The sequence below is a fragment of the Bemisia tabaci genome, chromosome 2, assembly GCF_918797505.1.
Source record: "Bemisia tabaci chromosome 2, PGI_BMITA_v3".
Classification (NCBI taxonomy): Eukaryota; Metazoa; Arthropoda; class Insecta; order Hemiptera; family Aleyrodidae; genus Bemisia; species Bemisia tabaci.
In genome coordinates, this window is record NC_092794.1 from 44661695 (window position 1) to 44688157 (window position 26463).

At 38.5% G+C, this 26463-nt stretch overlaps 3 protein-coding genes across 6 annotated transcripts in view; 1 reads left to right on the top strand and 2 right to left on the bottom strand.

The window, feature by feature from the left end:
- Positions 1-26463, top strand: part of LOC109039997 (neurobeachin-like protein 1) — a 504582-nt gene that overhangs the window by 462411 nt on the left and 15708 nt on the right. The window lies entirely within an intron of this gene.
- On the bottom strand, positions 10771-17932 carry LOC109040001 (uncharacterized). Of its 2 annotated transcripts, XM_072297380.1 has the most exons (3): positions 17697-17932; positions 11403-11515; positions 10771-11372 (listed from the first exon to the last, which is right to left on the bottom strand). In XM_072297380.1, the coding sequence occupies exons 1-3, from the start codon at positions 17706-17708 to the stop codon at positions 10931-10933; spliced, it is 567 nt and encodes a 188-aa protein (XP_072153481.1). In that variant the 5' UTR covers positions 17709-17932; the 3' UTR covers positions 10771-10930. The 2 variants fall into 2 exon arrangements, with proteins under 2 accessions (XP_072153481.1, XP_072153480.1); XM_072297379.1 differs by having other exon boundaries at positions 10771-11515; positions 17697-17873.
- On the bottom strand, positions 20120-23223 carry LOC109040081 (uncharacterized). Of its 3 annotated transcripts, none has more exons than XM_019055876.2 (4): positions 23071-23223; positions 22003-22214; positions 21125-21247; positions 20120-20454 (listed from the first exon to the last, which is right to left on the bottom strand). In XM_019055876.2, exons 2-4 carry the CDS (start codon positions 22166-22168, stop codon positions 20270-20272), a joined length of 474 nt encoding a protein of 157 aa, XP_018911421.2. In that variant the 5' UTR covers positions 22169-22214; positions 23071-23223; the 3' UTR covers positions 20120-20269. The 3 variants fall into 3 exon arrangements, with proteins under 3 accessions (XP_018911421.2, XP_072153484.1, XP_072153485.1); XM_072297383.1 differs by having other exon boundaries at positions 23022-23144; XM_072297384.1 differs by having other exon boundaries at positions 22976-23098.

The window sequence follows — 26463 nt, forward strand, 5'->3', positions numbered from 1 at the left end:
AAAAAGGCTGGAAGGATCACTGGAAAAAATGATCGCACTGGAAAAAAACACATTGGATCTAGAGTCCAGTCTCTTAAAAACATCGACAAGAAAAAAATACTTTTGATTCAATCAGATTTAAGCTTAAATCAAGAACAAAGCCTCTTAATTTGAGCGGATTTCCTTTTGATTTAAGCTTAAATTTGATTGAATCAAGAGTCCTTTTTCTTGTCAATGTTTTCAAGAGTCTGAACTGGAGATCCAATGTGTTTTTTTCTTTCTTTTTTTTTCCAGTGCGGTTGAAACATGATGATTCTTGCATTAGCCGCCAAGAGTTTATCTCATCTTGATCCCAACTAATTTTCTCTTGAAGCAAGAACTAAATTCTCATGTTTAAACAAAAGAGTTGCTTAAATTAAGCAGCATCATTGTTCATTCAAGAACAAATATTTCTTGGCGAAAAATTTAAGAATAATTTTGCACTTTTACTCTCAGTGAATACTCCGCAAACGAGGTACGCGTTTTTGCAGTTTCACCGTCGATTTCCTCCTTTTGGGAATGCTGAATTTTTGGTCGTAAAAAGTCCTGTTTTGGAACCTGTGCGATGTAGAAAGTTATCGCTCCGCATTGCCAGGCCGCCGACATTTGGGCAGTGGTCTAAGTTTTTTGCTCGTATATTACGCGCATGGCCTAGACGGGAAGGATGGACGATTCCAGTAAAGTCTGGGGAGCCCATGCAGAAAAAAAGATCGCCGCGGCGGGCACGTTCTTAAAATCCGAGACACCTTTCGCTTTTGGTTCTTTCCGCTCCCCGTTTCCTCTCCTGCTTCCGATTCTTATGCGCCAGACGTGTTGCCACATTTATCCTAAAATAGCGTTTTTGCACCAATGTGATACATGGGATCAAAACATGCATCTTCGTGATTTTTTTTTCAACAGCACTCACACAAAAATTCACGTGATCATGGTTACTTTGGGTTATTTTCTGTTCCTTCTTTCGGTCAAATCAACGGTACACGGACTTTATGTCCACTTTTTTTACGTCCGCAGACTTTTCGTCCACAATTTTTACGTCCACAGTTCTAAAGCCCACACTATTTTTAAGTCCATTACTTAAACGGCCACTAAGTCAAGTCCACAAATGTAAAGTCCACTAAAATCAAATACAAGCGTCAGTTTGAAGCGTTTCCTCAGTCACTCCGCGAGTTTAAATATTAGAGCCTAACACAGAGCGGAGCGGCGTGTTAGCAGCGCAGAACACGCAATGGCGCCTACAAACCTAACGGGATACTTCTCGCATTGCGCAACGCGTGAAGTATCCCGTTAGGTTTGTAGGCGCCTATGCGCGTGTCACGCTGGTTGCCTGCCGCGCCGCGCCGCAACGCTTTAAGCAACTATTTCGCGTCAGAGGTGTTGCACGTTATCCTACAAGATTAAAGGCGCACGAAATAACCAGTTAAAGAGGACTTTCAATTTTGACTGCATCTGTTACTGAAAAATGTTTAATTTGGCATTGGAGCGTTTCCTAGGCTCCCGCTTTGGTTTTCATCCTATCATATCCGTACAGTGTACCATGAACATATGTTTTTATCTGCTCTTAGAGTCTGTTCTCTTTCATGACTTGATTCATGAACGAAATGTTTTTTTAAGAATGAAGGTAGTAGTAGTATGCATTTATTTTTGAGGTGGTTCCTGTCATTTAAATGAGAGGAAAAAAATGTGGACATAACATGTCCACAATTTGGACAATTTTGGACATATTCATGGTTGGACATTAAATCATATGGACCTCATAAAGACTGGACTTAACGTTTAGTGGACATTAATAGCGGTGGACATTTATTTAATGGACGAAAGGTAGGTGGACATAAAGTCTTGGAAGCAAATCAACCGAAAAGACTTGGACTTAGTAACACATTTTATCATATATTTCTGTCATTTGCAGTGAAATCAATACCACAAATTGTTCATTTTCAGTTGACTGGAAAAAAGTCACGGGCTGTATAGACATACCGTCTGTTCCGGGCTCCAAAATAATGACATAGCCAAAATAATGTACTAATTTTTGTCCTTGAAATTTTTTCCATTCGCCTTTTTTTCTACTATTTGCACTGAAATGATCGTTCTTGAAATATTCAGCAAATTGACAAATCCGTCAATTTTCACCGACGTACTGAGTTTACGAGCTGAATTTTCAAAATTGTGAAACCGACGAGATTTCTTTTAAAATGCTCAGAGATAGAGAGGTCTTGCATACCCTTTCCTTGGAGGAGAGGGTTGGTAGTTTCAAAATGACCCTCTCTTAAGCTTCTCTCTGGATCCGTCTTTGGGTCATACAAATCGAACTTTGGCTCATAATGAGCACATAAGTTTCTCAGTTCAGGTAACATAAGTTTTTGGTCGTAAGAACCGAATTTCGAATAGCTGAACCAAAGCTCGGACCGGCTTGGCTGTGACTTTAAACTTCGGTCACCTAAACCAAAAAACTTTGGTGTTCAGTATGAACCGAATTTTTCTTCCACGTGCTATCCAGCGAATAAATCGCCAACAGATCTTAATGAACGTACAAAAAATCACATTCATCCCTGATGTTGCCAATTAGACGTATTTCTCGAACTATGTGTATTATGGCGTGAGCTCTATTATGCATATATTCTTATGGGTCTCTGGGCTCATGTCTTAAGGCACATAGTTCCGTTAGCATATATACGTCTAATAGAGAATTTGGAGGTGTCTGAAATTTAATTAATTTCGTGTTTAAGTGGAAACTACTGAGTGAACTGAACACAAGGATACCCTTAATTCATGAATTGAACAATTATTGGAGAAGATATGACAAAATAATATAATCTGCTAAAAAACATGTGTTTAAATGGGAAATGCCGCCAGATAACGTCATTAGGCGGTGCGATTTCGCACTTTTAAATCCATTTGTATACAATTTCCCATATCAGAAAAAAATTATAAAAAGTACTGTGAAATCAGCTCTTTAAGCATTTTCAGATGAAGCAATAAAAAATTTGCATGCAAATTCTCCATCAACGATACCCATTTCCGAAATGTAACAGAATGAATACCTCCACCCGTCTTGCCAGTAGTTGCGAATACAATGGTGGCGAATATGTGTTCTTGAAAAAGTGCCGAGTCAGGATCAGTCCCGCGGTCCATTCACGTCGGCTGGAATCAGGATCGCTATCTTCGAGGGTCGCAACCTCTTAGGATCCGGGCATCCCAATTTTTTCGTGTCGCCGCCCAAACACGGGTGCTTGCCGTCCGATAATCGAAAATAGGTCAATAAGCGAAGGCCGATCCGCGTATTCTGATCATTCGCCTTGACCTTGGGCGAAGAGAAAAAATTGATCAGATGTAAAACACTCGGGAGAGTCTTTCCTGCTGCGGTGGTAATGGTGGAAGAACAATCGACGGATCTTATCGCCGGGCTCGGTTCAGCTTTCTGCAACTTCAGTTGTTGTTCCCCCTCTTTAATGAGGTGTCATTATTCGTGTAACTTTATTTACATTATCAAATGTAAATTAGTTCCTGTCTGAGGCGTCGAAAGAGGCTTTGTGCTTACGAACTCCAGATAGAACTTCAGTTCTCTCTTTCACGGAGTACTGAGGCTTACTTCGTTTAGTGTTCTTTATTCATTCTTACTCACTCACTCAAAAGCCAACTATCGCAGATTCTTATTCTGCTGTGGTATCGAAGAGAGCAGTAAGTGCACACTGGGATGAACCTCGACACACATTAAAGCATGTGCTAACCATGGCTCATACACACATGCTTTTACTGCTACCTCCGCTGTCACGGCAGTATTCTGTTGGTATAGAATAAAAATAATTAAATTTCAACTTTATTTTTTTTTGGACGATGATAATACTTCCTCTACCCGCGAGAGAAGCGAGAAAGTAAAAAACCAGATGAAAGCTGTGCTCCTGCATATACTTAGTGTGTTTTTGAGTTTATTGTTCATTTGAGTGTAGAACCGACCGTATATGGTTATATGAGCAGATAAGCTTGGCAAATTCAGAATTCTGTACTTATACGCCTCATTTGACCAATTTTTTTTAAGTGCAGGAGTGTAGTTCAATAAAAGCGCTAATGGGGGTGGGGGTGGCAAAAGTTGTTGGGAGGAGGGATACTTAAGTGACGAAAATTACACAATTTAAGGAATCTCAAAAAAAGCTATAAAATTTCTGGAAATTCCATCCAGGAGGATTGAATTCCAAATGCAAGAGAAGAGGGGGGCGGGGGCATTGACCTTCATTACGCATTTCTTTCCTATACTAGCGTCCATCACCGTATTGTAACATTGGTATTAAAAATTGACACCTTAAACCTTTATGTCCTAATTTTTTGAGGTATCCCTACACTGGAAAAACAACACATTGGATCTAGAGTCCAGACTCTTAAAAACATCGACAAAAAAAATACTCGTGATTCAATCAGATTTAAACTTAAATCAAGAACCAAGCCTCTTAATTTGAGCGGATTTCCTTTTGATTTAAGCTTAGATCTGATTGAATCAAGAGTCCTTTTTCTTGTCAATGTTTTCAAAAGCCTGGACTCTAGATCCAATGTGTTTTTTCCAGTGTAATTGTAATTATTTTATTATTTGAAGTATCCTTGTAATGATAGCATCCGAAATAAAAATATGAAAAAAATTCGGATGATTTTGAAGCAAAAAAATCTTCAGTCCCACGCATTCTCAAACCGTCTGTCGCACTAGTTTTGTATGATATTTTCATTAAAGACTGAAAGATGTCGGCTCATTGTTAACGTAGGTTTTCATACTTTGTTTATTTTTTCGTAACCTAATTTCTAGTTTCTAATCCACAAATCGCTCGAGCCTTGAATCTGAGCATTTCGCGTGAAAACTGCAACGCAGGTGACCTACGCTCTGCTTTATTCCCATACCCTCCGGCGCTTCGATTCAATGGCTCAATTGGTTCAACTTTACGAGCGAACTTAACCTCACCTCTACGGTCATTAATACCCGTCAAATTCATATCAACAGCAAAACATACCGTCGATTCATGTTCTCATTCAAGTGGGCGGCCCGTCACAGAAGGGCAAAGTGTAAGGAAAATCGTATTGAAATTAGAATACGATGCAACCATTAACCTACATCTGAACCGCCCCCGGGCGGTATCGGAACGTAATTATAATGTCAGCGGTAATGAAAGACAAGTCGAGACATGAAATACACCCTACAAGAAGATGCAAAAATGGCGTTGCGCATCTGAGAAGAGCTTGAATTGCAAATTCGGTCAGTTCCATAACAAACCATGCATTATCTTTTCTGGGAGCCTGGTCTCGAAAAAGTCCGCACATGAATCTCCTCAGGCTAGCTTTTGGAACAAGCTCGAAGTTTCTGGTCTTGAGGTGGTTCGTTGCGTTGTTTGCTAATTATCGTTCTTGTATCGGTACTTTATAATTCGAGTGTTAATCAGTGGCGTGGCGTGCTTTGCGATGTATCGATTGATACCCCACTCAAACCTATGAAAAAAGATCGATTATCAGGGTGTTGCAGCGAACACCCAGGTAATCGATTCTTTATCATAGCTTCAAATGGCGAGATATCGATAATCGATCATTCACGCCACGCCACTGGTGTTAATACCATCAGTGTAACAATTTGAGCTCTTTAAATACATCTTTATATTGAAGTTATATTTATATAATTATTGTTAATTTTGCTTGAAATGCTGTTGCGTGCAGACTTTTTAGAAAATTGCGTGTCGCGTCGCACAATGCAAATGTCTAAATCGATTGTCGATTTCGGAAGAAACAAATTATGGGTATCTACTAAATTTCTCAAAGCACATTATGTTCAGGGTGAAGAAACGAAGAAATGGTGTTCCAAGGAATCTGCGATATTTCGAATTGAGTTACGCGTTTTTCGACTTACATAATTGAAAACCTCAGATTAATCCTGATGGTTGAAATCAGCCCGCCGATAATTATGATTTTCGTCCAGAATATAATTGGAGGTGTTTAAGAAACAGCTCGATAATGAGGGTTCTCTTGATGTCCGCGGAATGTAAGGCCCTCCCATGTAATCATTCTCCGAAACCTGACACAAATAGAAAGTGTCGTGTAGTTCACGTTGTAATTAAGGAAAGTTTAATCAAGTAAGATTCTCACACGTTTTCGCCGATTGGACTCACATCAATTAATCTGAGTAAAGTTTTACTCAAACTATCAGAAGAGAAATCCCGTGTAAGGCTGCAAAATCTTCTCTTTTGCGAAAAAAATTGAATGACTCAAGCGAAATCATTCTGCAATGGCAGTACTGGTTTCTTGCGGCCCATTAAAATCATCGGCCATCGATATTTCTCCATTTGAGGCTTTGGTAAAGAATCGATTATCAAGTTAATCGTTTCGGATATCCTCATAATCAATCCTTTAACATGAATTTGACTGACATATTAATCGACTCATCGCAAAGAACAACACATCATTGACGTATCGAAGGCGAAACCAGTGGCGTTGCGTGAATGATCGCCTTTCGATAGTTCCCCATTTGAAGCTATTGTAAAGAATCGATTATTAAGGTATTCGCTGCGAACACCCTCTTTATCGATCTTTTTTCATGGCTTCAAATGGCAGATCAATCGATGTATCGCAAAGCATGCCACGCCGCTGGAAACTTTCCAACCACATATCTTGGATTGTGACGTCGCAGACTTCCTGCCATACGTTAGTTTTCAAATGAAAAACTACTCATCGTCGATTCTTGAAAACTTCCGTGATCTCTCCTCTGTATGCGGAGAAAACTTTGTGAGAATTTTAGGAAATCATGTTGATTTGATCTTTTTCAAAAAAATAAAATGTGAGCGGAGATTTTTAATCACGACAAACGAGATACGTGGTCCGGTCGTTTCAGCGTCGATATGTATCGATACTCGAAGAAAATGTTTGGTTTTTCATTTGTTTCAAATTCATAAATTCTGTTATTTGTCTATTCATCAAACTAGTTTTTTGCTTCCCCTCGTCCAAAACTTTAGAAAGAAACCCACAGGCCACATCATGAGTCGTCACACTCTATGAGATAAATGGGTAGCAATTTTAACAATGGCGATTCACCTAAAAATAGGTGTCCTTATGTAAAATATCAGTGCGTTGACCTGTGTCTTCCTTTTACCTGTCAACTTAGAGCGTGAATCATTGAAGTTTATAAATGTAGGAGTTAGACTGCCGTGTTTTGTTTTTTTTCCTGCTGGTTTAATGACTTCGTGTCTATAGCACCTTCAGCCAACTTTAGACAATGTTTAGTGTCCGTAGACATCGTGGGATCTCCCTGATCCAGGCTTTTCTAATTTTCATTGATTAGGGCCGAGGAGAATCTGTTTCAGCAGATCTACTCGTCACTTCCGTGAAAATTAGACGCCACCACCGGGATTCCATCCCGGGACCTATTGACCTGGAGTCAGACGCGCTGACCACCAGGCCAACCTGGCCGGCTACTGCCGTGTTTATTAGAGTAGTTGTTCAGCTGTACTTAGTTGCGTGTCCACTTTATCATTTTACCCAACCTTAAAAAAGGAAAGGGAACAAAGAAAAACTTGCGCGCTGCAATTTCATGCGTAGTGAGTGTTTTGAAAAATATTGATGGGTGAAATCGGAAAACACGCGCGTATTTCTATTTGCAGCGTCGTATAATTACCGTCATGCATGCTCTATTTATCATAAAGGGGAGCTTCCCAAGTGTAACCGGAATTTCGAGTTGAAATTTCGCATGAAGATACTAGAGATGATTTTAGGGATGCCGTATTTTTTCGTTTTTTCGAATGGGGTCGGGAAAGCCCTCAAAAAAAGGGCTAAAGATGCGGAAAAAACGCGCGCGCTAGCGGCACAAGGTAAACGTAGGTGATAGAGGCTCTGTATCCTTATCAGTACCGCATGGCCAAACGGTAGCGCGCTCGCCTCGCAGGCGGGAGGTCCGAGGATCGGTTCCTGATTACCGCTCGTAATTTTATTTTACTTTATGCTTGTTTATTTTTCACTTACTTTATTTTGCACCATTCGCTCAGCAAACCGACTTACGAGGTAGAACACGTAGTGACTGAAGATTTTTTACATATGCTGATAAAAACTCGAAGTTTCTCTTGGATTGAAACGTTATATATAATTGAATGAACAAAACACTCTAAAACTCACCAAATTTCGTTGCCAAGCTGACTTTCCGGAGTATCAGTCGAATCTGTATCAGTATTCGACTGATACTCCGGAAAGTCAGCTTGGCAACGAAATTTGGTGAGTTTTAGAGTGTTTTGTTCATTCAATTATATATAACGTTTCAATCCAAGAGAAACTTCGAGTTTTTATCAGCATATGTAAAAAATCTTCAGTCACTACGTGTTCTACCTCGTAAGTCGGTTTGCTGAGCGAATGGTGCAAAATAAAGTAAGTGAAAAATAAACAAGCATAAAGTAAAATAAAATTACGAGCGGTAATCAGGAACCGATCCTCGGACCTCCCGCCTGCGAGGCGAGCGCGCTACCGTTTGGCCATGCGGTACTGATAAGGATACAGAGCCTCTATCACCTACGTTTACCTTGTGCCGCTAGCGCGCGCGTTTTTTCCGCATCTTTAGCCCTTTTTTTGAGGGCTTTCCCGACCCCATTCGAAAAAACGAAAAAATACGGCATCCCTAAAATCATCTCTAGTATCTTCATGCGAAATTTCAACTCGAAATTCCGGTTACACTTGGGAAGCTCCCCTTGTTAGCCAGTATTTTATGAAATGAGATCTCTGATGAAATTATTTCTGAGCAGGGATTTTAGAGTAACTTTAGGTGGAAAAATCTAAGCTAGTCATATTCTTCATAAAGTACATCTTTGTTGTCCAATAATTCGAATAACCCAATTAACGTAGATAGTTCGAAATCCTCCAAGGTCATCAGTTACAATTGACAGGTAAGGCTTGATCGGAAATTCGAAATAAAATTGAATATTTTTCTCTACCATTCATAGTAAATCCATTTCCTCAGGAACTCAAGTAATATAGCTGTGAAAGGAAGTTTTTTTCATTAAAAAGTTCCAGATTTTAATGAATTTCATTTTGCCCCTTTGGGAGCAGAAATGCATCATTTAGAAGTTGAGTCGATCAACTGCAGTCGGTGTAATTACGATCTTTTCAACATACAATGGACCAGTAGACAAGTTATACAAATTTAAGCATTCGGATACTTGTTTCTGAACCAACATTTCTTTTCGAGCAACGGAAACAGGGTGGCATGAAACGCAAGATAGAAATGAATGATTGGAAATTTCAGTGAAATATTTCATAAAATTTCACGAGGCTGTGAAATATTTCATATTTTTTAGGATTGGAGAATGCAACCTGCACCCAAAAACACAAAAATAGAAGAAAGACACAATTTATACATTTTGCGAAACATGACAAGAAACCGGTATTTTTCAATATCTTTCATAAATTTCTGAAATTTTATCAAATAATTCACTTGAAATTTTAAAATTTTATTTTTTATGAAATTTTGCCACCCTGAACGGAAATCGCTGAAATTAACTCCTAGCCAAGATATGCTATGCTTCTTGGCGCATTAATTTATACCTCTGCTCGTGAGAAAACAAAATTCTAAGTGAGTCAAACACGCATTAAGCGTTGTTAACATAATATTCTCTGTGATATGAAGATATGACAGCCTCAGTCTTGATGCCTCATTTCGGATGTTGAAATTTTTGAACACATAAAACAACACAATAGATTAGTGTTCTTTCCCCTGCAACAGGGAACACTAATCGATTAAAAGACCTGCCGAGGCCCTCGTAATGTATGATTTGATTCAAGTTCACTACTTTCTTCCGCAACCATTGTAAAACGAAAACTTTTACATCTCAATTAGGAGTTGATTTCTATAATTTCCGTGGCGCGAATCGTGTTTCACGTGAAATTATGGTTCAGAAACACGTATTAGAATTCTTAAATTTGTGCCTTATCTACTTGTCCATTGAACAGATTTAACTGAAATCAGCCTGAATACAGGTCACGTTGCTTAATTTTCTGTCGTGTTTCATTATTTTACCAGAGCATTAAACTCCTTAACACCGTCAAAGTTAAACTTTCCGTGTATTAACCTCAGATCATTAATAACACACTCATCAAATTCTAAGTGTGAGTGTTGCTTATATTCCTGTATAAAAATGAAACCTCAGAGAAAATCAGGCAACATCTCATGCAGCTTGGAACTTTTTGGAAGCTGACTCCGATTAAGGTGATTCGATGGACGCCATATTTTGTGTCAGAACGGCCTGCAATATATCGCATCAATTGGTTCCATTTTTTCAGCTACTCGTCATTTTCCTCCAATTTTGAGATCGCAATTCTGTTGTCAGGAGACTAAAGCACTCACTTACCAATTTTAACAAAGAAATTCAACGTAATAAAGGCGTGGTTTTTTCAGAGAGAAAACATCGCACTCGATACTGATATCAAAACTGCACTCGAATGCGATATTTTCTCTCTAAAAAAAACCACGCCTTTATTACGTTGAATATCTTTGTTAAAATTGGTAAGTGAGTGCTTTAGTCTCCTGACAACAGAATTGCGATCTCAAAATTGGAGAAAAATGACGAGTAGTTGAAAAATTGAACCAATTGATGCGATATATCGCATGCTGTTCTGACACCAAATATGGCGTCCATCGAATCACCTTAAATTCGTCTAATTGATTAGCAGGCATGTTTTCATAGGCTTTTAAATTTTTGAAAAGGAACCAGATTTATGTAACCAAGTGATAGTCAGTAAAAAAAATTCAAATACCTGTATGTTTTAACAGATTTATTGATGGTAACAAAATTTGGTAACAATGAATCACATAAATAAATAGTTAAATGACTTCGATGGAAGATGATGATTTGAAATAAATAAGTTAACCGTGAACATGGCTCTTGGATGTCATGAAAGAACGAGGTGGAAGCGTCGTCTAACCGTAGTGGGGGGCTGCGGGGGCGGAGTAGGAGGAGGATGAGTAGGATGGGGCAGAGTAAGATGGGGAGGAGTAAGAGGGGGCAGAGTAGGATGGGGCAGAGTATGAAGGGGCAGAGTAAGATGGGGCAGAGTATGAGGGGGCAGAGTAAGATGGGGCGGAGTAAGATGGGGCGGCGTATCCGGAAGGCTTGTTCAACAGCTGCACGCTCTGGGAAGAGTAAGCCTCACCACCCTTGTAAGATGGGGCGGAGTATGAGGGGGCAGAGTAAGATGGCTTGTAAGCTGGGGCGCTGTAAGATGGGGCGCTGTAGGATGGGGCAGAGTATGAGGGGGCAGAGTAAGATGGGGCAGAGTAAGCTGGGGCGCTGTATGAGGAGCTGTATGAGGGGGCGGGGGCGCTGTAAGCTGGGGCACTGTAGGCCGGCTTGTAGGCGGGGGCGCTGTAGGAAGGAGCGCTGTAGGAAGGAGCGCTGTAGGCGGCGGGGGCGCCGTATGAGCCAGAGCTGTAGGAGGATGAGCTGTAAGACGGGCTACCGTACTGGGCGGTAGCGACAGCGAATACAGCGGCGAGAACGACGAACTGCAACAATCAGAAAAAAGCGCCGATTAGAAATCTGATTTGACATTTTTGGACGGAAAAGTATGATAGGAACAAGTTCCAAACTCTGTCAGAATAGGTCAGTTGAGGGGCTCGGAAGACAAGGCGCATAAGTGCAGTTTTTGTTGTTTCGATAGACGCATGTTGGAAGTTTCGAAAGTACATGGATCTTTATGGCGAAAATAATGTTCAAACTGACATTTTGTTGCTTAGTAATTGGAATTTGGGAGCGAAGTTCTCACAGAATATGCATTAAGACTAGTTTTACTTAGAATCATTCATATCTTAATTTTTTCAACAACTGCACTTATGCGCCTCGTCCTCCAAGCCCCTCAATTGTGCTGATTCCAGAATCATGTTTTCGTGATTGAATCCTCTGGATTAGCATCATTTAATATTTGTAGAATACATCCAGCGCCAAGTTTCGAAGTAAATATTGATAGAGATACTGTACTGCCATTCGAAAACAGTGATTACTGTCAACTGTCATCCATCGAGGTCAAAATAATCAGATTTGTGCTATCAATCAATCAATAATGCACTCATGCCTCTAGGATTACTCTGCGTAACTGCTTATGAGCTACGGTTTGCACTACCGAGGTGAATGAGTCAATCACCTAATATTTCTCCAATGGCATTACGTCGGCTAAATGAGCCGTGCGTATTTACGAATATAATTATCTTTTTCAAATATAGTTTTGCGTACATTCGAATTTCATATTTTAAACTTGTATCTGATCGAATGTTGAATTGATGTACCTTCATCTCAAAAAAAAAATGAACAATTTTGGTCAATTTAGTGTTTCCTAAGTTATGTAAATTTGCAAATTAGTGAAAAAATAAAGAAATAAAATATTAATAAAGTTAAAAAATTTGTCAAAAAATCTAAACATAAGACGGTTTAAAAGTCGGGCTTGTCTTTTGTAGTACAGTGTAACCATCCACTTTTTTTACCGAAAAATTGATTGCCTTGCACACTGTCCATAATGCTGCAATAAAATGAAAGAGAAGGAGACCGGTCTGCGTCACGGTCACAAAAAATTCGGTGAAAGGACCAGGTCCTTCATGAAGTTTTTTTCTTTCAGAGTTAATGTTTCGGTTTAATTATAATAATCGATTTAATGCAACAGTCATGTTTCTACCTCACGTTTATCGACACCAATAATCAGAATAATTACATTTTTTTTCGTGGAATGCTCAGAAAAGAAGGTGGCAAACTGCATTAATTTATTCCGTTTGCAAGAACCCGACAAATCATAAAAAGGCGATGCAGTAGTTTTAAATTGGTACGTGAACCGTCTCAAATATGAGGTTGCGTCACCAATTTTTTCACCATCAAAAACTCATTTTATCCTCTCGTTATCGACCAATTAGATCGGTTCCGCCGAAGGCACGAGTTCACGAATTAACGCCCCAATTTCCTCCCCGCCCAAAGCTAGACTTGTTACTTCAATGTATCGAATTTTAACGTTTGGCCGTTGATAAATTGGAGGCGCTGGACGGAGAAAGTATATCGATCTTTCGCGCATTACACAAGTCCCTCCGAAACTTGTCTGGGGTCTGGTTTTTTTGTGATTCCGGAGATCTGTAAATGAAGGAGCCGGTATCGCAGCCTCGTAATTTCGATCTGCTTATTAGGCGCTGTGGTCCCAGTGTCCCCCCGGCTTCACTTCCAGGCTCGAAGCCGTAAATTTTCGAAATGTATCCAGGGATACCAAATCGCTGTTTTAAACTGAATTATTTCATATATTCTTTTACGGAAATTCGGGCACAGTGTGACAGTGAAAGTAGCGCGCGGAATAATTTTAATATTTTGTAACTTTTACTGCTCGAGCTATATCCGGAGGGGGATATAATCGTTTCTTTATTTTTGGCCGTTCCTTTTGTTTGGTAATAATTATTACTTAATACGGATTCGGCTACGTCTTATCTGTCTCAAGACCCTATTTCAAACTTTACCGTCCAACTCTCTATAAATGTTTGTTTTTTTGTGCAGGTTGAGGAGACACACCCCCCCCCCCTTCTCCCATTTTTTTTGAGGAAGTTTTTGAGTATAAAATACTCCGCTGCCTAGTCATTTTAGAATACTACCGTGCCAAGGAAGAACGCCGTATGAACATTCGAGAGTTGCCAAATTTCCTTCGATAAAATGTTTATTTTTAAGGCAAGTTATGAATATTTTTCCTTGAAATTTTTAGGAACTTTAGGTGAAATTGCAAACAAAATTATATGAAAAATTGGAAGAAAAATATGCATATGTGTACCAGAAAATTCGTGTTTTATCAAAGGATATTTGGCAACGCCTGAAGGTTCATACAGCGTTTTTCCTTAGCACGGCAGAATACCACCGTATATATAACCTCGCCTTTTTTCTAAAAGTGGAACGTGAAGTTTTGTCAGAACGCAAAATTAAAAAAAATGTCGGTAATTTCTAGCCGTAGAAAAGAAAGAAAAAAAACTTTGGCCATTGGTTTCCCATCGGATGTTAGAAAAAAAAACGAATGCTGAACAACCCGGAAACTCGGAAAGCCGGATGCTGAAATCCATCAAAGTTTACTAGTGACATTTGCAGCTTAAATAGCAAACAGGGGTCCGCGTTGATAATGTAGTTTAAACTTAAAAGGAGTCAACTTTGAATGAACTGAACGTTAGTTTGGCTTTATATGTTAAAATTTATCGCTGAAATTTTATGCTCAGAAAGTTGTCAAAAAGATAATCAGCAGTCCGAATTTCACTATTCGATTTTAACACACTTACGCATGATACATGTCAGTTTATTGCCCGATTTTACTCAAGTAGACTTTGGTCTTTGGGTAAGCAAACTGTTGAAATTTTCAAACCCAAAAAACGGTAATTTCTCACTTAGTAGTCAAATTTGGAAAATAATTTTGTGTACGGACCATTTGGACCGCGTTAAGCAGAAAGGAACCAAGCTACATCAGCTATCGCTAAATAAATCGAAGCATTTTAATTTTTTCATGAAAACGGTTGTGCGGATATATTTGCAAATGTCAGTGAATTTTCTGCATACTACGAAGCAAATTCCTGAAAATTTTCCAAGGAATCCGCATAAACGGTTCTTGTAAAAAATTAAATTGTCCCGTTAAATTTGGCAAACGCTGATGTAGTTCGGTTCTTTTCTGCGAAATGCGGTCCATATTGTTAGTGACATTTTGATGAAAAACATGTGTTGTGGGACTTTATTTCTTGCTATGTCTACTAGTTTATTTACACAGATCCGTCGCAAGATTCTAGGCTAACATGAGGTTGACAGACGCTGACAGTGAACACGACATTCTTGAACAGCGCTAAAAATTAGTCGGCAGGTCGGTAATCGTAACACGCAAGTTCGCAGGGGAGACAGCTTGGCGCAGCATGGAGTGGAGATCTGGATTAGATAAACGCGCTACTCAAATCATAGCAAGGTGACAGCTATATTAATTTTCTGTCGTGTGCAAGATGAATAATGGCTCACTGAGGTTCGATTCATTTTATTTGGAGATAGCTGGTAATTAATGATCTCTCCTTAAATCTTGTTCGCGAAGTGCAATTACATTTTTGCTTTAGTTGCCAAAATTGCCCAGGAATGTAGTATTTTTTTTCTTTTAAATGAGTTTTATGGGCTATTAGGAAAGGTGCATAAAACTATCCAAAATTTGAACGAGGTGATGAGTTGAAAATTATTATCGACTGTTATCGACTTATTATCGAAAAGTATTACTATGCGGCTGTTATTTTCACTAGGATCATAAAACTAAAAATAACAACACTGGAAAAAAACACATTGGATCTAGAGTCCAGACTCTTGAAAACATTGAAAAGAAAAAATACTCTTGATTCAATCGGATTTTTGCTTGAATCAAAACGAAATCCGCTTAAATTAAGAGGCTTGGTTCTTGATTTAAGCTAGATTCTGATTGAATCAAGAGTATTTTTTCGTGTCGATGTTTTTAAGAGTCTGGACTCTGGATCCCATGTGTTTTTTTTTCTAGTAAATGAGAGCTATTGATATAGATGAATTGACAAAAATGCAGAGAACCATTCCACATCGCTAGCCATGACTTGTTTTTATGTTCATAATTTTGAGTTTCTCAAGCAAAGCTCAAAATGTGCTACTTCTCAGAATGTTGTCACCTTCCGGCCAAAATATCACAAGCGCCATACAACGTTTTAAGAATTTCCGCCGCCATTTTATTTTTTCACAGAGAAATTGTCGGTTGAATCTGTTTGAAAATTTCACTGAATTTATCGGCAGCTCAAAGAAAATACAGTGAAATTTCCGGACAGCTTCGTCGGACAATTTCTAAGTAAGAAAATAAAATGGCGGCGGATATTTTTAAACGTCGCATGGCGCTTGTAACACTTGGTCGGAAGGTGACGACGATGTGTCGGTCAGAGATTTTAAGCCAGCTAACGAAGCACTCACATATCCACGGTGAAACCTCCCAACTTTATTTTTATTTTGCGGTGTTCTACAATTTCTGCTATTTTATTATTTCAAAGGAGGGCTATCTACGTGATTTTTTGAAGTTTCTGACCGAATTTGCTGCGCCTAGAGAATGGAAATCAGGGAAGTTTTTCAGAATTGATGTTGAGTCGTTCTCTATCTACAAAATGAAGGATGACAGAAAATCCATAACTTCACAGACTGAGATACGCAATTTGGAAGTTTCACCTTCGTGACGGACGTATTGAAGCTAAAAATAACTATCCACAAATGCAAAAAAGCAAAGAAAACAGTAAGCGTAGCATTTACGTTATTTGTGGTCTCCTTCGGTTCAATTCATTTGCAAATACCTATTTCCTTTTAGCTTTAATACGTACTTCTATTCGGGCTACATTTTGCAGAGAGGGACTACGACTTTTAGCTCATCCATAAAAGCTCCTTTCTGCATAGAGAAACTAACGACACGTATGTTGTTGCCTCTAGAATGAGTTAGAAGAAGGAATTCCGTATTACAAAATAGGGTCTGCATGATAGAGAGCAGAGATTCAAACGCGCGGTTAAGAAAAATCAAAGCCGGTTCCCTCGTCTTTCCTTGCTTTTCAGACATCCTCTGCCATTACAGAATTTGCAATAGGCATTAGACACAGATTTCAGTCTCTTTTTATCGAGCTAAATATCAGAATATAGTCCATTCATATGTTAGGTGAATCGGATGAATTATGAACTGTCGAGACCTAATACTGTTGAGCCGCGTTTGGTATGTAACTCTACAAATAAGTTAACCAATCAGCAGTTGCAATCCAAACAACCCTTGGAAAATTCGATCTCATCCTCACTCAATTCCAAAGTTTTTAACGTAACTCATAACCGAGAAGAGAATGAAAGATCAGTAATGAATCTAAAAAATTATAGGAAAATGTAACGAGTAAAAAACCATTCAATCCAGCAAAATTTTGACCCTTCCTTTTGACCTTTTCCTGACTCGAGCAAGTTTTGACTGCACTCTTTTTTAGACTTTGAACGCAATTCCTTATTGATTATTGGAGTTTGATGGAGAGCAGAGGAATGAGTTTTACAAAAGTAAGCGTAGTAACGAAAGAGTAAAGCGTTGCATTATAAACGTAAAAATTTAAAAAGTAATTAATTATAAGGACCGTTTAATTATTTTAATCGGAAGAAGAATCTATTCATTGTGTCACCACTGGCAGCAATAACTTTTTCAAGTCCCTTACAAGTTCAAATGAGCGGCAAGACAATACAACAGTAAACAACGGTACGTATCGAAGTTCACCTTTTTTCCGTTTTGTAAGCGTGGGCGCGAACCGTCCGAACCTTGACTCCTGGTGAAGTCGTAGCCGTCACTTTTTTTCTAAGTACACGAGTCGTTGAAATTCCATTAAGCAAACAAATTTAAAACACAATTAAGTTGACAGCTGGCACCCATTGGTATCTCTGACGCGACACTTAATCCGGAAATCAAAATCGTTCAAAATACATCGGATAAAAAGCTTGACCGGTAACTTATGAATAAAAAATGTGTTTATTTTTTATGTGTATCGGCGCCTAAATTTAAAATTTTTTAAACATTTCTCGCTCGAAAAAATCCGAAATAGCAAAATCGTCGAACTGCCCAAAAAATTCGGCCCCGCGGTATTTTGCACACCCCTACAAATCACCATTCACGACGGAAATAGAAAATAAGTATTCGGTACTCACTTTGTAAGCCATTTTGAGGTTAGGTGTTCACGTGTTGTTGTGAAGTAAGCAAGTGACTCAATGTAGCCGGCAAGAGCCCCAATATAGTATTTATACTCGGCTAGGCGAGTTAAAGATGACTCATATCTGGATAAAGATGAGGAACGTAACAATGTGTGATAATTGTTTATCTTCGGGGGGACACGCGCTCTGGAGGGGGGATCTGGAGGGGGAGGAGAAATGAAGAAAGGCCGGACCTCCGAGTAGAGAGAGACGCAAGGAGGAACCAGCGGTGCGGGGTTTTCGGCCGTGCGTAACATGATGAGGGGGGCGGGGGGGGGGGGCCTGAAGAAGAGTGGAAAGAAGCGAGGCCCCCTCCCTCGTTCTAGCTCGCTAGGTAAAAAACACCTTTTCGCAAAGGGTCTGGATTGTAGGTATGCGATTTTTGCAGGATATCGGCGTGTCTGGGTCTCCGTCTTCCTCTGACGAAAAAAAACTAGGCCAGCCCTCTTGGTTTCTGCACAGCTCGCCGATTAGACTTTTGATCCGCCGTTTTGATTCACGGTCCCGAGACAATGCGGCGCGAGCGTTTTTTTCAAGTGCAACGAGGTGTTTAATTAATCGTTTAATCAACCAATTTATCACTGCCTCCTTCCAACGAGGCGATTGTCCCGTCTGCGACCCTCGCGTAGTTCTGCGTGCAAAAACCTTCATGGATATACATATTGGTCTAGTCTCCCGTAATAGCGAAGAGAGCAGTAAGTGTCAAATTCTCGAAATCGAGTCTCCTTCAAAATTCGTCCAATCTCCTTTAGATGAAATCACTGGCATAGCAATTTTATGAAAATGAGACACACTAGAAAGCCGTAAGTGCGCAAAAAATGACGTAGTTTCACATAAAACAGCAGTAAGTGACATTATTTTTCCAGACAGCCAATGGGAACAGTAAAGTTCCGCCCTTCTTTGTCAATTTCTAACCAAAAAATGTGTTTGCTGTGTGTTCAAAACGCAACCACGAAAGCATGCAGAAGATAGCACTTACGGTTGTTTTGCCTGACACTAGCCTAACATGATAATGAAAAATATTCTTTTTATGTAACTGAAATAAAATTGGTCGATTTTTACTCATCCAAATGATTTCTAAGGGTCTTCTGGATGATCAAGGGCTATTTGTGAAAGAACGGAGGGCTCTCTCAATATTTTCCGGTGAGACGCTTCCGAGCCCGTTTTCTCAAATTTTTGTTTTTCCACTTACTGCTCTCTTCGCTATCACGGCAGATCAGTGGTAGTGGTACCTTCGAGGATGTTTTCAGTATCGCTCCTTGATCAACTCTTTTCCTCAGGAGGCCCCCATATGATTTACAATGTGTGAGTAGGCCTTCAAAGTAGCATCATCAAAATAAACATCTTTACGAACCTAAAGTAAAATTCAATTTAAGAACCTTCAAAATAGACCCTTGTGAGATATTACAATGATTTGACACCGTGAAAAACAAAAAACTTGAAATTGAAAATTCCACGATTCCAATGAATATAAAGGAGGTAAGGATTACAACCTCAAAACTCAAAATCAACAATATTTTTCTCTTCTTGTATTTTACTTTGTTGAAGTGGCAAATCATTGTAATATAGCTCGCATGATATCAATTTTATTCCGGCTTCTCTTCCATCCTTTTTTTTTTGCTTGTCTCTTTCTTTGAAATAAACGAATATCACTCCTACTACTTTCTCTCTTTTCTTTCTGTAAAATGTACAGCACGGGCAGCAGGGCTAATTGTGCGTGTTGAAATTGGAGGAATTTAAAGGAAGCTCTGTTAATTTCGGAGACTTTAACGCACGTCAACAAAAGTAAATGTGTCAATATTCTCACCGCACGGGCTGATGCAATTTCAACGCATGTTTCGCAATTCCGGAGTTATAGAATTTTCCTGTCTAATGCTCTGCTTTGAACAGGACCAGACAAATTTTATCGTTCACAGAATATTATTTCTTACGTGAGGGAATTTCAAAAGAAGCAAAATAATGAGAAGAGAATGTTTACACTTCATCAATCAACTTCATTGAAAATATATTTCTAATAATTTAAGGATACGCTCCGCATGTTATCTCTTTAATAAGTTTTTAATGCTGATAATTTTTGAAAATGGAGTTTAAATGAACAAAGTAAATTTTAAGTATGCCGAAAAATTACACATCCAAAAGTAAACTTTCACAATAACTATATGGTGGTAGTTCAACGGTATTCAAAGTGTCCCAGGTCCAAACGGACAATAATAGACTAAATTTCAATTTTTTTGGGTCAAAGTATAAGACTTTATTTGGTATAAGATTTTTTTTTCAAAGGCTCTCCTCTGGAGCGGAAGTCTTCTTTAAAAAAAAAAAAAAAAAAAAAAAAAAAAAAAAAAAAGTCTCTATCCTTTTGTTTGTTGGAATCAACCGCTTTACAGATGATCTCTCCGGAAGTTGAGAAGCCGAAGCCAAATTAGTTGTGTTGGTTTTGCCCTGCTGGTCCTGGTTTTTGTGATAGGGTAGTCCGTGTGTACGTTGAAGTTCTATTCAATTTTATCCATTGATTCCCGATGTATAGCATCTAGTTAGCATTTGTATTGACATCCGCGGGCCCCTCCCTTGCGGGTGAGGGTGAGAACGCAGTTTGGCCAGTTTCCGGAGGCGGCAACGTTGACGATTTCCCGAGCGTCCGGTGCGTTGTTCCCGCAGTAGAATGGACCATTCGTGGAGATGGCCCCGCAGTTATTACTATTCCATACAACTTGCAGACCTGTCGAAGAGAAGTAACCGTAAACAATTTTGCCATTCGACTCAATCAGGTTCAATCAAATTGCCTGAATGGAAGAAATTTGACCGCGTCAAGCAGAAAGGAACCGAAGCCGCGTAGGCTTTTGTCAAATTTAATTGGGAAATCTCATTTTGTACATAGAAATTGTTGCGCGAATTGTTGTGTAAATTTCCGTGAATTTTCTGCTGCGTAAATTCTTAAAAATGTTTAAAAGATTCCGCGCAAACCTTCACTTGTAAAAAGTAAATTGTCCATTTCAATTTGGCAACAGCTGATGTGGCTTGGTTCCTTTCTGTTTAATGATTCGATCCAAAATTGATAGAATTCGACAGAGACGCACCAAGTCGCATTTTGAATTCAAAAGGTTGTAAATTTTCTCTTTTATCAATCAAAAGTGACACAAGAACACAAACATGTTTATCAGTGTAGACAAAAATTCTTAGGTCATAGAGCACGTGGTTTAAGTTATTGCGAAAAATTGAGGAAGATAAGGTCTTATTCACAGATTCTGTCACGATTACTGACTACATTTTTATTGGAAATTATCAATTCATGAAAACTCAAGAGGGGTAGATGAACGTTCCGGATGATAGAGGGTGGAATATTTTGAAATTTGATCATTTATTGCAGTTTAATGAACGAAGAAGCGTACCAGCATTATCTGGATTCCAGCAGCCGGCAGGATTTGCTCCGTTGCGACAATACTGCCCGTTCTCTTGTATTCCAAAACCCACGTGGGGGCTCACTGCTCCTCCATTGTAAGTAGCAGACTGACCTGAAAGAGTATACAAGACATTAATTGGAAAATTACTCTAATTTATGCAAGGAAAAATCCGAAGATGATTTGGACTGAGCGAAACAGAGAGCAACCAGTTCCTACTCATTAAAAATGGAGTCGACAAGGATTTTCAGTAGAACTTGACAGCTGCATATTTTCTACCGTCAAAAATTTTAGGTCATTTAAGCTTTGCCTATGGAAAATCTTGGATTATTTTTCGTACAGACTCAATGAGAAATGAAGCTCATCGTGTCTCATTTTAAACTCAAATTGCGAAAGGGGTAGTTCTTCCCCGCCGCTTTCGTCTTTTCTTGTAATATGTAACTGACAGAAAATTCTGTCAATAATACAAGATCGGTCGACGGCAGTGGTGCTGGTGCCCCATAAAAGATGCCTCCTTCTTTGAAATTTTAACCTTTATGAGGCAATTTTCATAAATTTGAGTGACTTTGAAATGTAGCCTCCCTTTAGCAAATTTGTCTCCCTCCGAAACAAACTTATCCAACCTCGGTCTGAACTACTGTTTACAATTATCATTAATCTAATGAATTAAGTACAAAAATTGATTGCATCAGTTCAAGGGCAACCGATGTATTGATCCTTTCATCAATGCAAAGTACACGTATTTAAGTTAATTTAAATTTTCGCTGTAGGCCACCCCATCGGTATTTCCCAAGTAAAAGTTTAAAAAAGTAAAATGCTTTTTAATGGTTTAATTAATACTGTGTATTCTGGTTCATTGCGTGACTGACCTTTGTTGAGATTTTGCTGGGCTCCGTTGGCTGGGAAAGTCTTGATGGTGGGGTAATTGCCTCCAGGACAGGGGTCAACATGATTATGAACAGTAATTTGGTTAGGAATAGCTGCCAACGTCGCGGCAACGAAAACGGTTAAAAGTAGAGCTTGTGTTCCAATCATTTTATCAGGTTCTTGAGTTTTTACCAGTTTCCAATCCTTTACAAACCTTTAAAAAAACACAAAATTCAATAGACAGACCAGGAAACATGACAACCCATGTCATGAGCCGACAATAAAGTTTAAAAGAAACGCACCAAACCGCATTTTGGAAAAAAGGTAAATTTCGAGTCATTTTAAATTTAAAAAGTCGTAAATCCTCTGTCAAATATTTAAAGATGAGAAAAAGTATTTTGAATGTGGGAATATTCGCTAAACTTCGTCCTTAACCCTGAGTATTACACAGGAGTAAAACTTCCTCCCTATTTTTCTCTGTTCAAACTTGATGCGACTGGGTGCGTATCTCTTAAGCTCGGTCCGTATGTCACACAAACAATGGGTAAGAGGATTGTAATTTTAGGAGCAAATCTACCATAAAGCTTTTTCATTGAATGAGTTCCTTATGAGTTTTCATAATGAATTTTGGGCTTGTATTTCTGAAATGAGCCAGAAAAAGTAGTTCCTAATTAAATCAGGACTAGCGAAATCCATTTTTCCAGTCTTCCGTTTTTTGAGTTGATAATACTTTTCGGAGTTGAATGAAAACACGTAAGTGGCGTTAATACTCGTCTCCGGGTTACTGTAATCCCAAGAAAATTCCTTTCATCACTTTTATGGTTGTATCAACTATTTAAAAGTATTATAAACTCAAAAAAAACCAAAGACCGGAAAAATGGACATTAGCGGTCCCGATTCAATTGAAAAATGTAGTCCAATCGGCGAGCTGCACACTCAACGACTCCACTTCAATTCAAACACATGCGCACTCACAACACTCACGAATCCGCACTTATATCGGTGACTTGAACTAACTTACGGAGGAGAAAGCGCTGTAATTTGTTTTAAAAAATAACTCAAAATTATACCAAAGTCTCAGATGATCCTGACCGTGCTCATCCAGAGAAATAACTGATTGGCGGGAAAGAGGCTTCCCCAGATTTTCTAGCTTGAATTATTTTTCTTTTTAAATGGAGGGGACGTTCTGCGTCTGGGAATCCCCGTCGCAGAAAAACCCGTTGCGTAAAAACCATCATCGATTAGAGCTTGCTCTGCCTTTACTTTCCTCGTTCTTTTAAAGTCATTTTTTTCCGTGCATCCGCCAGTTTGTAGCGTTTATAAGATATTACAAAATGATCAGCGCTGTCTTGCATTTTTCAAGTGTTCAATTCATTATTTTCTTACTCTACACAGAGGCATTAATCAGTCTTCAAAAGAAGCAAACGGATCTGAAAAAGTCGTAATGTTTGGAATTATCATTGAATTATATTATTTTATTATCTGTATATAGTTTTCATTTAATATGTATCGAAACTGCAAGAAACTTGGATTATATTTTGTCATAATACAAAAAATGCAAATATATTTCCATGGTTGTGCGCTGTTTAAAACCATATATCAAACAAAAAATAATCATTTTTATTCAATCAGGGCAAAAAGAGTTGCCTTCTTAAAGTTCCGGTTCAAGCATCCGATTTGGATACATTTGCAAAAAAAAAAAAAAAAAAAAAAAAAAAAAAAAAAAAAAAAAAAAAAAAAATTGAGTTCTCTATGTCTAAACTTAAGGGTTTTTTTCAAATAAAATTGTCTGCCTTTAATTTACTCGAAATTTATTTTATTTCCTCTTTTCGCATAGTTGTGTGCAGATTTGTTCCGTTTGTGGGGCTAGGTTTATGGATTTCGGGATCATGGAGGCAAGGTAAATATTTTTATGTTCCTTCTAGCCTCGCCCTACATAGTGTTCCAGTTTTTGGTCTGCGAATTGGTCTGGCTTAAGACGCGGCATTGCATCGGCGAATCAACACATTTTAACGAGGTGCTATAGCTCATAATCTGAAATTTCAACTTGACCACATATCCGACCTAAGCCTTGGGATATCTCTTTAAGGTTTTAAAATATTTTTTTCTTAGAGATGCAGTCTCATTTTTGTTGTGTTTTTCATTTCATATGTGACAGCCGTTTCGACATATACCAATTTTTCCAGTTGTTAAATGCCTCATAGCATCTGCAGAAGGTTTGACAAATTGGGAAAAAAGACGATAAACAGAACACGTCATAGGGAGGTAGAGCATCTAGCATGGTAAACAGACTAGCCCCGAATTGATTCTACGGTATTTTATATGGAAATTTTGTCATGGATCTTTTCTCTCTTTTTTTTAAAAAAAAAATATCATAATTGTAGATATTCATCTTGCTTGTTATTTTTTTTTCTCGTCTCTCTCTGTTCCTGTCTTCACTCATTTTCCCACGGCTACTGTCGCACATTTAATGATGGTTTATTGTCATGTTAAAAAGTTGGTCCCAAGAAGTCATGTCAAACATTTGTTTAGCATGACTTGTCAACGATGCCTTGTCTTGGCACTTGATATGGACAACGCGCGGCGGCAAAATCCTCTTAAGGCGATTATCCCTCGCTGTATTGCACACATGATTAGCAGTATATCCTCCTTACCCTCCTATTCTTTTATAATTTCCGTGCTCGATACACATGTGTGCTCATTCAATTGATGTTTGAATTTATTTATTTACCTATTTTTTTCATTTATTTTTCTGACGAGGTTAAGTCGTTCTTGAGTATGATTTCTGGAGTGTGACTTTCATACAAGAGCAAAGCACTGTAAATTTTGACAGCCATAGAGATGTATCAGGTATACAAGCTTTGCTTGAAACAGGTCTGCAATTGATGATAACACGTTTGAAAAATATATAGATGAACCGAGCTTGCGGAAATTTCAATATCTTAAAGTTCTAGTCGTTCCAATTTAATCGCCACATGTTATTTCTCCAGATAAAAAATTAAAAAAAAAACCAAGTCATCCCTCTTGGCTCGAGTAATATTTTCAGTGTAATAGTGGAGTGATTTAAACTATAGAGACAGAGGCACGCATCTACTTCTTAATTAAATTAACTTTTTTTTTTTGTAAAAATCTTCTAATTAGGGCCAACCACCTGCTCAGTGCCTATTAATTGTCATTAATTCCGCAGTAGGGATATTTACGGAGATAACCAAAAGACAACTTGGTCAAAAAGGAAGCGATAGTGACGTTCTGGGCATAAAAACAAATTATCCATTTCGCAGAAGAATTCATCATTTTTGGCGCTGCTGACCTGAACTGGGCGCGTTACGTGGCGCCAAGTGGTCATGCATACTCTTATGTCGCCAGGAAAGGGTTAATTTTAATTTGGCGACTTTGTGTTGATAATGCCTGGACAAGTAAAATAAGTAAAAAAAAAAAATAAAACTAAAACCTTCGTTTCTGAAAAAAGCTTGAAAACGCTTCATTCGCGCACGAGCCTTCAATCGCACAATTTATTATGTGTTACCTGAAATCCCTACTTACCGTGCAGGTGTTCTTACTTATGAGGTCATAAAGTATGACTCATACCATGGTTGGTCCCAATTGAATTGTCTGAATCTCTGAGAGAATCCGGTGAAAGGAAATGCATTTTAAGATTCAATCTCAATGGTAAACTTGATACACTTGTAAATGAAACCTTGAACCGTACTCGTTTAAAATGTCAACGATGCCTGAAGGCCAATGGGGCTCCTTTAAGATTTAGGATTATTTGGGATCCATCCATCAATCTTTTTCAAAAAAAAATGTCGCAAGGAATACGATGGTGCAAATTAGTGAATTTAATTTAAGTTAACTCCTTGGCCCACGTAAAGCTCTGAAAGTTGAGACCCTTATGGCGAAAAACCATTTGATTTTTTAAGAGACTATATTTACTATATTTTGAATTAAATAACCTAAACCTAGTTAGTAAAAAAAAAGAAGAAATCCTAAGTTCCGAATGAGTCAGTGAGCAGCAATTAGAAAATGGAAAAAGTTTCAGCTTCCTCTAATTATGCACTATTTTCCCGAAAGAAATGACGGACGAGCTTGCTCGTGTAAAAAATCAAAGCGAGAGGAATTAGATAATTAAGTTGGATACGGAGCAAAAAATCTTAAGAGTGTTTCGTAACCTTAATTACATCGATAGATCCAGCAGTCACCAATGAACTCAGAGAGAATGAGCTGAGAGCTCTTTAGGTCACTCACCTGTTAAAAGTGCTTCTTTTCCGCTATTCTAAACAATCTGTGTTTAGAATCTAACCAATTACCTACAAATAATCATTTCGTACTTTTACTTGCACATTTCACTTTCTGCACTTTCTTACGTAATTTCATTTTCTTTTTTCTTTTTTTATGTGGAGTAAAAGTTAATGTTTGTAGACTACTTTCAACGCAGATAATCGGGAAAAGTTTTGCTTAATATG